This window comes from Parasteatoda tepidariorum, chromosome 1, assembly GCF_982258835.1.
Source record: "Parasteatoda tepidariorum strain Cologne lab strain chromosome 1, Ptep-v5.0, whole genome shotgun sequence".
Taxonomy (NCBI): Eukaryota; Metazoa; Arthropoda; class Arachnida; order Araneae; family Theridiidae; genus Parasteatoda; species Parasteatoda tepidariorum.
In genome coordinates this window covers 14,552,700-14,568,058 of record NC_141755.1, presented here as the reverse complement: position 1 = coordinate 14,568,058, position 15,359 = coordinate 14,552,700, and the positions used below count along the sequence as shown (strand labels likewise).

The 15,359-nt window shown below is 30.2% G+C and overlaps 1 protein-coding gene across 2 annotated transcripts in view; it reads left to right on the top strand.

Moving 5' to 3' along the window:
* LOC107456457 (neuropilin and tolloid-like protein 1) overlaps nucleotides 1-15,359 on the top strand; it is a 324,895-nt gene that overhangs the window by 289,246 nt on the left and 20,290 nt on the right. For both annotated transcript variants that reach the window (XM_043042842.3, XM_071180165.2), the window contains exons 7-8: nucleotides 775-795; nucleotides 5,214-5,350. In XM_043042842.3, coding sequence (XP_042898776.2) covers nucleotides 775-795; nucleotides 5,214-5,350 — 158 coding nt within the window. The remainder of the gene's footprint in view (nucleotides 1-774; nucleotides 796-5,213; nucleotides 5,351-15,359) is intronic.

Here is a 15,359-nt window from a genome sequence, read left to right as displayed (position 1 = left end):
TTTAAATTATTTTTCCCCGTTGCAATATAATCGAAACTTTGTTTTTCGACGTGAGTAAAAATAATTTTTGGTGCAAGTTACGTTATCTGAAAGCATTATAAAGTAAGGTAATTAACTATAAACTCTATTTATTTGATTTTGTTTAGAGGAAACTAAAGGAATGTTCTAAATGACCTAGTCTTTTGGCTAATGTAAACGATAATCCAAAGACCTTCCAATAATGGTGAAATTTCATCAAAAACGCATTAGGGCCTCCTCGTTAATGAAGACCAAAAGTACTAAGGTCTGCCTTCGCTGTGACCGCCACTGAAATTAATCTGTATTAAAAGGTAATTATAGCACACTTAGGTGTGAAACATTAATGCGTCTAGCAAATGGCTTTTTTTTTCGTCCATTTTACTGATTTATTTTTTTATGGTTATTAACATTAACGCTCTTTGATACAAATTTCCAAGATTTTAGCTTTAAAGTGCAAAGGTCTTAGTTGAATCCTCAAGAATGAAACAGAAATATTGAAATTGCAAACACTCTGCTTTTAATAATAAATTATACGTTATATTTTTCTTATTAATTTATGAATGTAACAAGATTTACAAAATAAATAGATACCCCTTAAATATATAAGGACATTTCTCAAAGGTGGTTTAAGCAAAAGTTTGATTTTTAATACCGTTATTTATGTTATATGTAATTAATATACACACTATATGTATTAATATACATTATTATATGTCATATTAATGCCTACTAATATGATTTTTTCTATATTTTCAGTTGAAAGACCTCAGGCTGAAGGTGAGTAACAAATACTTTTATCTGTATTTTGAAATTTAACAAATGAACATTCCACAACATTAATAAATTCCATATAAATGTGTATATTGACGCTGATATATAATATATATGCTGCCTTATAAATGCATATATTGACTTATAAAAATAAATTAATAAGTAATTTACATCTTAGAAAATATAAAAACTGTCGTTTATGGAATAACTTAGTAAAAATAGTTTGTACTTTGTTAATCATTCCTGAGTATTTAATTATTTTTACAAATATTTTTTTTCAAATTAATATTTTTTTCTATCTCTATATAAATTTCGTTTGAATTGAGACAAAGAATTGCGGTTTGACATTAAATGTTATCAAGCTTGTTTCATCTCATCTGGAAAGTATTTGTATCTAATCATATCTAATCAATCGAACATATCTAATCAATGTATATGCACAAAATATTTGTGCATAATATGCAGCATATTTGGGTTTTTTTCTCAATAAAATTAATTATTTTTATTTTTTAAACTATTTTAGTGTATTATTTGTCGAAATTGGGAAGCCTTTTAACTCACACCTGTTTGTTGTTTGCATCAATCTGATGAATTTTATGAAAAAGTTAAAATCAAGTTTTTATCAAGAAAACTAACGCATAATTAAAAGATTGATTGTTTCTTTTTGGCACATAATAGCTTAAATTATTGAATAAAAGTACCAAGCATAGTCATCACAGTTTTTAAAACCTAATTATGTCTCAAATTATATGGATATTCCACACTACTTTTACGTAACACACCACTCAGTAAGTATCCAGTCTGACGCATGAATGGCACCACTGCTAGCAGAACCACATGATTTCTGGATGGTTGCAATTTTGAAACAATAATTATCAAAATTTCATGACATTCTGATAATTAGTTTAAAGGTTACAAGTGGTTTTAGTCTCTCTAGTTTTGTAATTTTTAAAACAATAGATAAAAAAGAATTTCTTGTTTTATTAAGCATTGTTTTTTAAAAGGGAAAATACTGTTGAAGCAAATCAGTGGCGTGATTAGTATTATGGAGACTCTGCACCAAGAAAATCAACTATTAAGTTGTTAAAAAAAAGTTCCTTCCATAGGTTGTTAAAAAAGCAACATCATTGCTAAAGGATCTCATTTATAGCAATAACGAATCAAAACCCGAAGTTCAGTTTTATCCAAAGTCATTTAGAGCTAATTGATGAAAATTTTAACTAAGAACACCAAAAAACAACAACACAAAGTGAAAATTCATAAAAGTTGAAATTTTCGCATGCGTTGCAGAACTTTTTTAACTACCAAATGTCATTAAATGGTATGCTGAATTTAAACTCGGCCATAAAGACAAGTATGATGATGAACGCTCTGGTCGTCCAAAATCAACTGTTGTTCCGGAAAATATCAAAACAATTTATAAACTAGTTTCGAAAGTACGTAAAGTGAAGTTTTTTGAGATAGCTGACACCTTAAAGATATCAGAAGGTAGTATTTTATAAAGGTAGTATCAAGGAGTATTATGGGTATTATGGATAGTATTATGATGATAGTATAAATGGTTGAAGTATGGTAGTATTATGGATAGTATTATGATGATAGTATTAATGGTAATATTATGGTAGTATTGTATTAGGGGTATATGACGGTATTATTAGGGATATGAAGGTAGTATCAGAAGGCAATTTTTTCGTAAAAATTTGAGCATGCGCTATTTGCTTTGGAATTGGGTGCCGCGTTTACTCACACCGATCCAAAAAGAACAATGTTTCGATGATTCAGAACGCTGTTTGGAACATTCAATGATTTTTCATCATTTTAAGGAATACAATTTTAAATGGCAAAGTACAAAATTTGAGCAAAATCGGTTGAATAGTTCGTGGGGAAAAACGAATTTTAGATATCTGACTTTTTAAAATTATTTATTATATCAACTAGCCTATTTTAATTATCTAATTAATTACATAGAAAAAATTAATTTGGATAGTTGAAGTCACCTCCATGAACCATATACATTGATTCCTAGAATGTGAAGATCCAATCTTCAGATCGAAAGTTATTCAAGGTGGTCCGTTTTTTTATTTTTCTAACTGTGCGTCAATGTTAATTCTGAAGAGTACATTTTGTTTGTTACTTTTCGATAAATTTTATCTCTAAGTTCAACACAAACTCACACGTCATAACTCTTTCAACTACTTTTAGATACATGAGTTTTATTCTACGACAACGTGAGGTTTCTGCTCTTTAGTGATCAACATATTTTTTCGACAACAAATGGGCATATACCTTAAAAAAATCATCAAGCAAATTCGGCTCAATTGTTTTGAAAATATGCTGCACGCTTAAGACATTCTAAATTAAAAAAGAAAGCTACATTAATTATTTTTATTATTTTATCGAATAAAGCATCAAATTTATTATACTCTAGTACTCTTTATTCATTTTGAACACTGAACCAAGCAGCCAAGCAGCTAACCAATTCAGATAAATTGGTTGACAAATACTTTTTAGACAATAATAAATTCTCTCACTTCATATCTTAAAATAATATCTATTGTCATCCTTTCCTGTTAATATATTTGAGTCTATTATTTATGGGAACACTTTGTGTTTTAATTTCTCTCGAGGAAAAGTAAAGAAGTATTTTATTCAGCGTTGAACGACCGACTCAATTCTGAATTTTCAACTATCAATGTTCAACTACGTAGTCTTGTAATTTTGAACCTAAATCAAAAGACAAGAGAATTTCTAGATGAAGCATTGAGACAAACTAGAATTTCTTAAGAACTTTTTAATGGAACTTACCTACGTTTGCGTTACTTGGTGAGTAAAACCACGAAAATTTCCCAAGCTTAGCCTAGTGGTAAGGAGACTCTAACTTATGATCCGTATACCACTGAGGATATATTTACGTCAGCACTATGGTTGGTGCGAGCCGGAAACAGATTTCGTATCAACCAGCCACTGTTAAGATTCGAAACTGGATTAACTCATTTAGAGGTGAATGCTCTATCCCCTGAGCCACCACGATTCAAGATTATATTAATTACTTTTTATTACGCCAACAAAATATAACATCAATTTTATTATACTCTAGTCCAAGCCGTGGTCCCTAAGGGGATAGAGTGCTCGCCTCCCAATGAGGTGCCCCAAATTGGAATCCCAGGGGTGGCTGTTTGATACGAACTTTGCTTCCGGCTCGCACCGACCACAGTACTGACGTTAAAATATCCTCAGTGGTGGACTCCTCATGGGTTAGTATCCCCCGTGTTAACCATGGGAGGTTTTTGTGATTTTCTTCTCAATGCAACACAATTTCGGAATAGTTCCATCAAATAGTCCTCATTGAAGACAAATTTCTCCTAATAGTAGATCCAAGAGTTCCCGTGTTTCCTGGATTGTGTTTAGAATTACAAGGCTACGTAGTTGAACATTAAAAGTTCAGAGTTCAGAATTGAGTCTGTCGTTTATCACCGGATAAAATACTTCTTTATTTTTCCTGGAGAGAAATTAAAACATAAAATGTTCCCATTAATAATAGACTCGAATATATTAATAGGAAAGGTTGACAGTAGATATTATTTTAAGATATGAAGTGAGAGAATTTATTATTATCTAAAAAGTATTTGTTAACCGACTTATCTGAATTGGTAAGTTAAATTCAGTGGTCAAAGGAATAGAGAGTACTAGAGTATAATAAATTTGATGTTTTATTCAATAACATAATAAAAATAAATCTAACTCTCTTTTTTTAATTTAGAATATCTTAAGTGTGCAATCATATTTTGACGATTATAAAATACTCTTTCTGCCCTTTGGTCTCTGAACTTAATTTACGAATTTAAAAAAAATTAGCTGACAAATATTTTTTAGACATTAATGAATTGCCTTGCTTTATATCCTAAAAACTATATCCAATGCCATGTTTTCCTATCAGTATATTCGAGTCTGTTATTAATGGGGACACTTTATTTTCTAATTTCAATCGAGAAGAGAGAAAAGGAGTATTGAGGTTTAAACCTGTCAGACACGCATATTTCCAAAATACAAAGTGCTTTCATTAGCGAACGAAGAGCATTATAAAATTTTCTTTAGTCTACCTCTTCAAGACAAAAAAAATCTCCGTAATAATCCACTTTTGTGTTAAAGCTCATTACGTGAAGGGGCTAATATTTCATCTAAAAGGCTTTTCGGACCCCGAACACGGTCGCCGAGAATGAAAGCTAATTAGACACTCAGAAAAGCACGTCAATCGATAGACTCCTAAAGAGATATGCAAATCTCCGGAGAAAACAGCGATCAGAAATTCTGAAAAGAGAAAGAAGGGAACACTATCGGGACTGTACGGCGGATGCTTCTGTTCTTCATTCCCCCTATCTTTTCAATGGATGGCACAAATAGGTTTGTTTTTCTTCTTTTTGCAGAGTGCACCTACGAACGAGGAGGAGCTGGCGGGCTAATAAGCCCTTCGGACGTGAGCAAATCCATCTTGAACTACTCCCTTACTTGGAAAGTACCTCTTGATTGCACTTGGGTCATTCAAGTGGAACCCGGCTGGAAGGTGAGTTAACAGAGAATTCCTCTTTATATGAAAATCAGGTAAATGTTAACATTCGAATAAATACTGAATCAGCAAAACCCCCCAGGGAAGTAATTTACCGATCTGGTTTTCTCAAGAAAATTGGAAAAGGATAGACTTGATATTTTGAAAAGGACTACTGGGTTATGTCTACTTCAATTTGGGTACCCATGCGCTTGAATTAATTATCTTTCAATGTACTGTTTTTTTGTAGTATCGTTTTAAATATCCGTGATTCTGGTACCTTTATTTCTATAATAATAAATGAAAATTTGGAAATACAACAAAAAAATAAGAAATTTACTGACAGTTTATCTTCATGCGGAAAATGGAGCAGGAAAATATTGAGACACTTGGAACTGGATAAATCATTAAAATATATTGAGAGTAAGTTAGTGATCTGGCTTACTTAAAAACTAAAACACTGAAATCTTTCACTTGAACTACCTAAAAAGTACTTTCGATATACCAAAAACAAATCATGCGGAAAATATAACTTTACTGTAATAATATAAATATAAATATACTTTTACTATTTTAAGAAAGATAGTGAAAAATTCGAAGAAAAAAAAATAATAAATATATATATATATATATATATATATATATATATATATATATATATATATATATATATATATATATATATGGGTCATTCTCACGAAAACTGTCATTTTTCAGTTCATAAAATCCCAAAAAAGTAAAGTGAATAAAAAGCTCTGAAACTTTTTATATTAATAGAAATATGTAATGGCATTATAAAGAAAGTATATATCCTATAAATTATACTTAATATTTAAATCAATTAATTTTTTAAATAATTAATTCATAATTAATTAATTTATAATAATTAATAATTAGTTAATTAATTTAATAAATAAGTTAATTAATTTAATAAATAAGTTTATTAATTTAATAAATTAATTTATTAATTTTTTAATTTATTTTTCAAATTAATTAATAAACAAATTAATTAATTTCACTATTTAAAAAGTGAGGGAATGACACTAATAGTGAGGGAATGATATTTTATTTTAATACATGTTTTTATCTAAGTTACATCTACCTAAAGTTTGAAAACGATAACATACTAAGTATATCTAATATTCATTATAATTTAGTGTTATATATTTAATAGTTTTTACAGGTTTGGGAAATAAAATTGGCTGGCATGATAGAACAAAAAAAAATTTAATAATATACTCATTTTGAATCATTCCCTCACTTCAGTGTCATTCCCTCACTTTATACACTAGTGAGGGAATGACGAACTCAATAAAATTTAAAAATAACAGTCAGGCCTAATTAATTTCTGAAGTCAATCACATACAATTATATTCATACAAGAAAGCAACATATAATTATCCACTTTCTCGATGAAGTTGTATTATATTTTACTCTAAAAAATGACATGAGGGAATGACAAATGTAAAAAATTTTACCTGATTTGATTCATTCAAATTTATTCCACAGCAAAGCTTCTTTAAGTTGAAAATGGAAACATACTGCAATTTTGTTCTATGATGCCAGTTGTTAACTTCTGAAGTTTTTATTAAAATATTTTTATTCTAAGAAGATTACAGGTGATAACAACATTGTTGTGAGGGAATGACGCGAAACATTGGGGACAAAGTTTAAAATAGTGCTGTGTTAATATTTTTATCAGAAATTAAATTTAAAATTGATTTTCTGAATTCTATATTTCAGTATTCTGAAATAAAAAACAGGAATTTGAAAGAAAAAAAAATTTTATTTCAGAAACAATTTTTTTTCTTTTTTTAAATCAGCAGTGGGGACAAGTGAGGGAATGACATATTGGTATATTTTAATTACCTAAAATAAATATTAAAAAAAATTGATAATATTATTTTTATTCTTTTGTTAGCTTGCATTCTGAAGGACACTTTCCCTGAATTTTTTTTTCGTAAGCTGTAAAACAAACATAAAATATACTGGGGACATGAAAATGACTGTTGTTGTGAGAATGACCCATATATATATATATATATATATATATATATATATATATATATATATATATATATATATATATATATATATATATATATATATATATATATATATATATATATATATATATATATATATATATATATAAAGATATAAAGATTTTTAGTGGATTTCTCGTTAGAGTTCTAGTTCATCCTTAGTTCAGTATATGTTTAAAAAAAATAAATGTTAACTGCAGAATTATTCAGCGCATTTTGAATATAAGTTTTAAACAATTTCAGCCTTTTAAAACACAAATAGTAAAATATAAATTATGGAGATATTTGTCTTAAATTAAAGCAACGTTTTACAAACTCTCATTCTTCACCATGCAAGCTGTTTGAAAGCTAGATAAAATTGCAGTTTTTGATAGTTTATAAGTCATCAGAAAGATCCTGTGTTTGAATCCTGGACAAGGCATGGATGCTCTTTCATTTTCTGTACTCTCTGTCCTCATTGTGGGTGCAACGTTGGCCCACCAAATATGGTGCCCCTGAACAAGTGGCCAACAAATCTGCCCTACTAATACCTGATTGGCAAGTGCCAATCGATTGGACATTGGAAAAAACATAAATAAGTAATTTATAAGTTAATAATTCGTTCAAAATACAATGAATAAGTTTTATAAATTATTTCGTAACTTTCGTAAACAATCTGTAAAAACATTCCTTCCGACTGGCAAGAGACACTTTAGGTATATATCTTGTCAATACGGCTTTTAATCTTTCTATCTTTCTATGGTGAATCTTTCTTTCTATGTGAATCTTTCTATGGTGATTTTCCACGAAATACGACAGAAGTCACCTTTTGTAAAAATCTGAGGAAAAACATGATTTTTATGGTGTTTAAGAAATACGTGGTACTTATTTGATTACTCTTTATTTTATGTTACTACCAAACAGCCAACTTGCATTAGTTTTATAATAACATTCACAAAGTATTGATTCGAATTAATATGATGTTTGGATCATTTATTTTTGTTACAATTTCAAAATAAAATTCCATTCTTTCGTGAAAATTTTTCTATTTTGTTTCAATTCAAAAAAAAAAAAAATACATTGACACAACTGAAACTAAGACTAATTTTTTTACAAAAAATTTCCACATAGTCTCATTTAACAGATTTTACTTTTATTCGCACTTGTTGATTAAAAAATAAAAAGAAAAAAACCGAACTTTAGAAGAAAAATCTCTTTTTTTGGAATTTAAGAGAAGAATATTTCGGAATCTCACCATTCCTTTTGTTCTCTGGTTTTGGAACCTAACGCTTAACTCGAAGAATGTTCGAATTAAATAAAACCTTTTCTCCATAAAAGGACACCTTTGTTAGTATTTTTTAGCTCTTTTTTCACGGTTTTTGGGACAAAAATATCTCCTTAAAGAACATTCCATCCCATCCCGACTTCTCCCACCCCTCTCTTGTGTCCCGGAATCCTCAAAAGAAATAAACAAACAATGAAAAGAAGGAACTTGGAACGCAATAGAAGGCTTCGGCGCCTGAAGAAGGGGAAATTTCCCGCCGACTTGAATGACAATGAAGTAAAAATGGTAGCGGGTTCATTCAAATGGTAATTCCCTTCTTCTTTATTTTCTGCTACGAAGACTGTGGCTTAAGACAGCGTAGAAACGTATAGATAGACGTCACCGCAAAAAGGTAAAGCGTCTAATGCAAGAGGGATTTAACGCAAAGTAAAGGTGATGAAACAGTGAAATGAAATAACTGTTCCGGTTAAGAATTGTTAAAATAAATGCTTGGCAAAAAAGATTTCAATAGGCTTTATTTTCCTTTTTTTTTGGGGGGGGGGGTCATTTCGAAATTCATGAAACTCTTAGCTTTGCATTTAAATGGTAATAAAAATGATCTTTTTCACAAATCAAGAAGCTGCATTATTTATTTTGAGGAATAAATAATAAGTGGGAATTTCGTTTTGTTTCCCTAAAACATTTTATCATTTTACTTAGCAACTTAACAATAGGATTGATATTCTACTTCTTCCTCTACTCTAATTAGAAATAGTTTGATCTGAAAAGGGTCTATCACTATCAATATCTATTTACTTTCCATAAATGTCTAAATTTCTTATATGCCTTGACTCAAAAGAAACTGCAATTAAAAAAAGTTCTTATTTATTTAACTAACTGAATATTTTCTTGTATTTCCTTGTATTCCCTTGAATTTTTAAAAGAATGAGAAAGAAAACATTTGCTTGTTGTGAAAACAGTCCTGTTTCAGATATGAAGAATTCTTGCAATTCTCGCGACGTATCACTCTACGTGAGCATAAGTTAAGATAAATATATACATTTTATCAAGTCCAAAAATTTCTAATACAAGCTAATTTTTAAAGGAATTTTAACTAGGCTTTATCAAAATATCTACTTCATTTATTGCTGCAGAAAATTGTACCCACAGCTATTATCCATGCTGTAAACTATACCCAAAAAAAACGTGCTGGAAGATTTTGTTTCGAAAAAAAAAATAACTCTGCGCACTCCTGTCATTTAATGTAAGGATAAGGGAAAATAAAGTGCTGGAGCAACTAAAGACACTGTTGAGGAGTGTGCTAGATATATTCTTTGGCACCAGCTGAGAACACGAGTGGGACTTATGTACTCATAGCCGAATACTCTAACTACAGTGAAAAAAAATGTACACCTCCGACTAGAGGAAATAAAGAGTTGAAACTAAAATTTCTTGAAATCACCATTGAACACGATTTTGTGACAAAGATAGAACTTACTGCTGACTGTTATTCTTGTGTGGTTTGCTTATTTGCATCTCAATTTTGATCTTGTGCATTGCATGTACTATGACAAGTTGCTTTTTAAATGGTTTGAAGAAATATTTTGCCAATCTTCGAGTCTGTTTTATGCCAACAAAATCGTAAGAAACGATAAATCTGCATATAAAAGAATACCATTGGTACAATTAAGAAAAATAGTGGACGAAAAGTAGTAAATAACACGTTTTTAACACTAAACGTTCTAAAATCCAAAATTTCAGAGTTTCCTAAAATATTCCTCGGCACTTTCTTCCACTATGATAATTTCACTTCTTTATCCTGTCTATTTCTATTTATTGATATTATTATCAGCCGACACATGAAATATTCATAAATGTTTGCAAAATAATAGTGCAAGCAAAAGCCAACTTAATAATTTCATTGAACTAATCAAAATCAAGTGTTTAGTATTCTTAGAAAATTTTTTATATATAATTGTATAGAATATTTTTTTATTCTACACTGCTGGCTATTAAAATTGCTTGTACGGAAAATAGCAGAATGATATTTTTTAGACACATAAATTATAGGGAAACAACAAATAATTAATTTACAAGAAATTAGGGTGTGTAGATCCTGAGAAATCAGTACCAAACATTATCACCTCCAGCAGAAATAAAAGCATTTTCTACCTGAGCAAAAAGTCAAACAGAGCATTTTCATCTGAGCCTTATATTTCATCGAGCATTGTATGACATTTTCAGAGACTTAACTCAATACAAGATTATGTCTCCGTTCATTGACAATAGTAATTGGTGTGACGGTTGCTCAACAACCATTAAATAAACTTTTCAATTGTTCAAATGGAAGGCGAACGTGCTGGCCACGGAGACAATCTAGGAAGGTCAAGACAATGCAGACAATATGCAGTCATGCACTATTCTTCTAAAAAAAAAAAGAGCGTTGAAAAGATCTCAAATCTGGGGTAGAGTCACGTTTCTTGAATCCTGAAATCTAATGTTTGGCATTCAAAATGCTAGAAATTCAAGCAATAGATGATCGAACCCGCGTATCTAATAGCAATCAACATAATCACTGCAGATAATGGACCAGTATGACGATGTCGAATGTAAGTTGGTAACGTGCGTTCTACATGATACCGCTGAACACGGATAGGGCAATAATGATTCTGTATACAGACCAGGTTTTCGATTATAAAGGTAACATACCTCCATTCATCGTCCAGGTTAATCACATTACTGCAGATACTCTTATCAGTGATGCAAGGAAGAAGAATCCTTTGTTGCCACACTGGTAGTCCATTCTACATCAAACGTTGTCGAACTGTTTGAGCGCTAACGTATTGCCTTGAAAACAAACTTCTTTCCATACTCATTGTTCATAAATATAATTGTGGCTGTGAGGATAAGAATGCTCTTTCCTTGGCTGTTAGAAGTGGGGCGGCGCTGAAATCGTATGACCGTCCTGAACCCATCAATCCATATTCGTTGCGCATTTAAGTATCTCGACCTGCAATAATAGAAATGGATAAACCACAACCATGGTAGGCTCTAATTCGTCCTTAAAATCAGACGCATTTAGGTGGTAGGTATTTTGTTCTGCTTACACGAGCCATCACAACACCGTTTAAAGTCAAAAATAACGTTCAAATGAAAATTGGATTTTAGAAAATTGCTATCGAAGCTCGTCTTTTATAAGCACTATAGGTATCGCCACTGCCACCTTCTTTACATGAATGTTGAAGATCTAATCGTTTGCATATCTCAACATGTTTTATCTATCACACAAATCTTTCTGGTTGGTCAATTTTAATAGTCTGCAGTGCATGGAAAGGCGACACAGAAATTCGTCCTTGGCATTAGTTTCAGCACCCAAGCAATTAATCCTCTTCTTAAACTATTTGCAGCTCATGCCTTTGCAAATTAAAATTCTGAACATATGCGTTTCTACACTATGAAGTAGCACAACAATAGATTAAAAAGAAAACAATTTTCAATAAACTAACAAAAAAATGCTATAATTTTTCATAAATTTAAACTTTTTATCAATTAGTTTATGTATTTTTAAACTTGTGATTAATTCTCCTTATTCATGTATTATTTTATTTGTTACAATTTCAATCTTGATTTTGTTCAAAGGAAAATAAAATTCATATTTATTCTTATTATATTTTAGAATCTTTATGCGCAACCCAATCCCCTTTAAACATCGTCTGAAGATATGAATATTCCTTTTAATGAATACGAAACAAGTCAAAATTTGAATTCATTTTGTTTAGAATTATTCAAGAAGAATTAATTTACAGCCACTCTGTTTAAAATATAAGAAGAAAAACCCTTTGATACGGCTCTTGAATTAATTGCAGTGGATAAACACGAGACCTCATCTCCTAAACTAGACTGTCTATAGTCTAGACTTGCGACAAATGTTATTTTTTTGTCTTAAATAACATCTCTTTTTTTTTCTTTCTCTTTCGAATTTCTGTATTATTCTATTTAAACTTATAAATAAATACGTTTCTTTTTCATGCGTTTTGTTTAATAACATGATACATATCTACAAAGGACTATATACTTCTAGTGGAGTTAAATTCGTAATTTGTTTTAATGTATCAATTAATAAAGAATAAATAAACTTAATTTTTTTTGCAAAGAAATAGAAGAATTTTCGAGACTTTAACGAGAGCTTCTTTCTAGAAACTCTTAATTAATTTGTCGAAATGAAGTAATTAGAATTTAAAACTAGTTTATAACTTTTATATTATTCATTATGCCTATTTTTCTTAGTTTCTTTAGCCTTTGATTAAAATCTGAGATTAATGGTAAAACCCTTTTATGAGAATTTTTCATGACAAGTATTTTATTTTTTTATAACCGTTGTTGAGCAGCCCACACAATTTTGAGTTTACGACTACTAATATTCAACTCCGTATCCTTTTTTTTAACCGAATCCAGAAAATATGGGAAATGCAGGATCAAGCATTGGAAGAAATTTCGCCTTCTTTTTGACGTAATTTACCCGCATTTGCATTACATGGAGAGGAGAACCACGAAAACCTCTGACGGAAAGAGAACTCTAACTCATGATCTGTCTTTCACTGAGAATATTTTACGTCAGCACAGTCGCCTGTGCGAGTTGGGTGCAAATTCGTATCGACTAGAATTCGAACCTTGTTCACCTCATTGGGCATAACATGTATTGTGATTAAAATTCTATGGCTTTATACATGGAGAAAAAAATATGGTCAAAACTACCAGAGCATAGTAAAATTTACAGTGTATATAGACTCTATAAGAGCACTAAAAAGTTCGGCAATTTTTGCCGAAGCACTTCGATAATGATTTTGGTAAAATTAACAATGAAATGTTATATTATAATATGTTATACAAATTTAGTACATTTATGAGAATACCTTAGAGAAATAATAAATGGTTCATAAAAACCAGTTATTTGGTTAAATTTACTTTCCAGTTTTGTACTTTTATTAAATGAGAAGTAATATAGAAACTTTAATTGTAAAAACTAGAATTTCTGGTAAATCTCATTACAATATGAACGGAAAAATTACTAAATTAATATTTTAACTAGCGTATTTTTCGATTTCATTAACCAGAATTATGATTTTTTTTTACCAGAAATGGCATTACCATACAGTGCGGTAATTTTACCAGAACTTTTTTCTCCGTGTAGTAAATAACATTATAAGTCACGCACTGTCTGTTGTTATTGTTTGTTTATTGTTTTTTTTTTCTGTCGGTCTATTGTTTTTGTTAAATTAATCATTTATTTTTTTTTTCTTTATTTATTCATCTATTTATTTATTTTTTTGAAAAGTTATTTCCGAAGCGTGTATATTTTTAGCTGTTTTTATAGTTTAATTTTAGGAAAAAAATGCTTTAAATTTCAAGTTTCTTGGCAGTATAATGTATATACATCCTAGAAAATCTAATAATTTTTTATCAGTTTATTTCTGACTTAAAAGGAACACCTAATATAGTATATTGTATAATATATTAAATAAAAGTTGCCTCAAGTGTTACAACTCTCTCCGACCATGGTAATTGAATACATGCTCACTTTTGTCGTTGGTGTAAACTTTTAAAGTAGTAGCCCTTAACCATTTGCAATAAAAAAAGTAAAACTAGCTGAACTAGAATTAGATTTTCCCCAATTGTATATGTTACCGGCAAAGTATAAAACGGCGGCATTGTATGGAATGTCTAGGCATTGTATAGAATGCCTAGGCATTCTATACAATGCCGGATGCTATTTAGGCAAAGTATGAAATAAACGTCCTGATGAGGTTATTATGTAAATGATGTGAGCGTTACTGTGAATAAGCGAAATTGGTGGTTGTTAGCTTTCCCCGGTGAATGTTGACAATCACATGGTCGCTTTGGTGAATGTCCGAAATATTTATTACATCCGATTTTATATTAAATTATTCGTGGATATAATTACATTTATTCGATATTTTAATACTTACTGACGATAGATTAGAAGAAACATCAGTGTGTGGAGTATCGGGCAAATGTATACCGGGTAGTGACCCTTGACCTTAAAAAAACATCAGTGTAGGGCATACCGGGCTATGGCATTTGACCTTAAAAAAACATCAGTGTAGGGTATGCCGGGCAATGGCACTTGATCCTAAAAAAACATCAGTGTAGGGTATACCGGACAAATATATACCGGGCAACGGCACTTAACTAGACCTAGTATATATTTCGAACATTTACCAAAGGTCCAGTCATACTAGTTCTAGTTAAATGCCATTGCCCGGTATACCCTACACTGATGTTTTTTTAAGGTCGAATGACACTGCCCGGTATACATTTGCCCGGTATACATTTGCCCGGTATACCCTACACTGATGTTTCTTCTAATCTATCGTCAGTAAGTATTAAAATATCAAATAAATGTAAAACTACCGATTTCGGTCATTCACAGTCACATGCATTTCTCAAAAATAAAAATTTTATTCTGAAAAAATACTGAGAGTGCCATAGAAAAACATTTATTCAAAATGTGGAAAGAAAATTAAAAAGTTATGCAAAATAAAATTTAAGCCTTTCTTATTTTGGGAAGCAAAATTTTCATATAAAAAATATGAAATTAACCTACTTGTTGCAACATGGCAGGCTTGAATGACATTTTGAATTACATTTCATTAAATTTTACCGTGTGAATTTCTTTAAATTCCTCCATTTCCATATAGCACAGTAAAAAGATAATTTT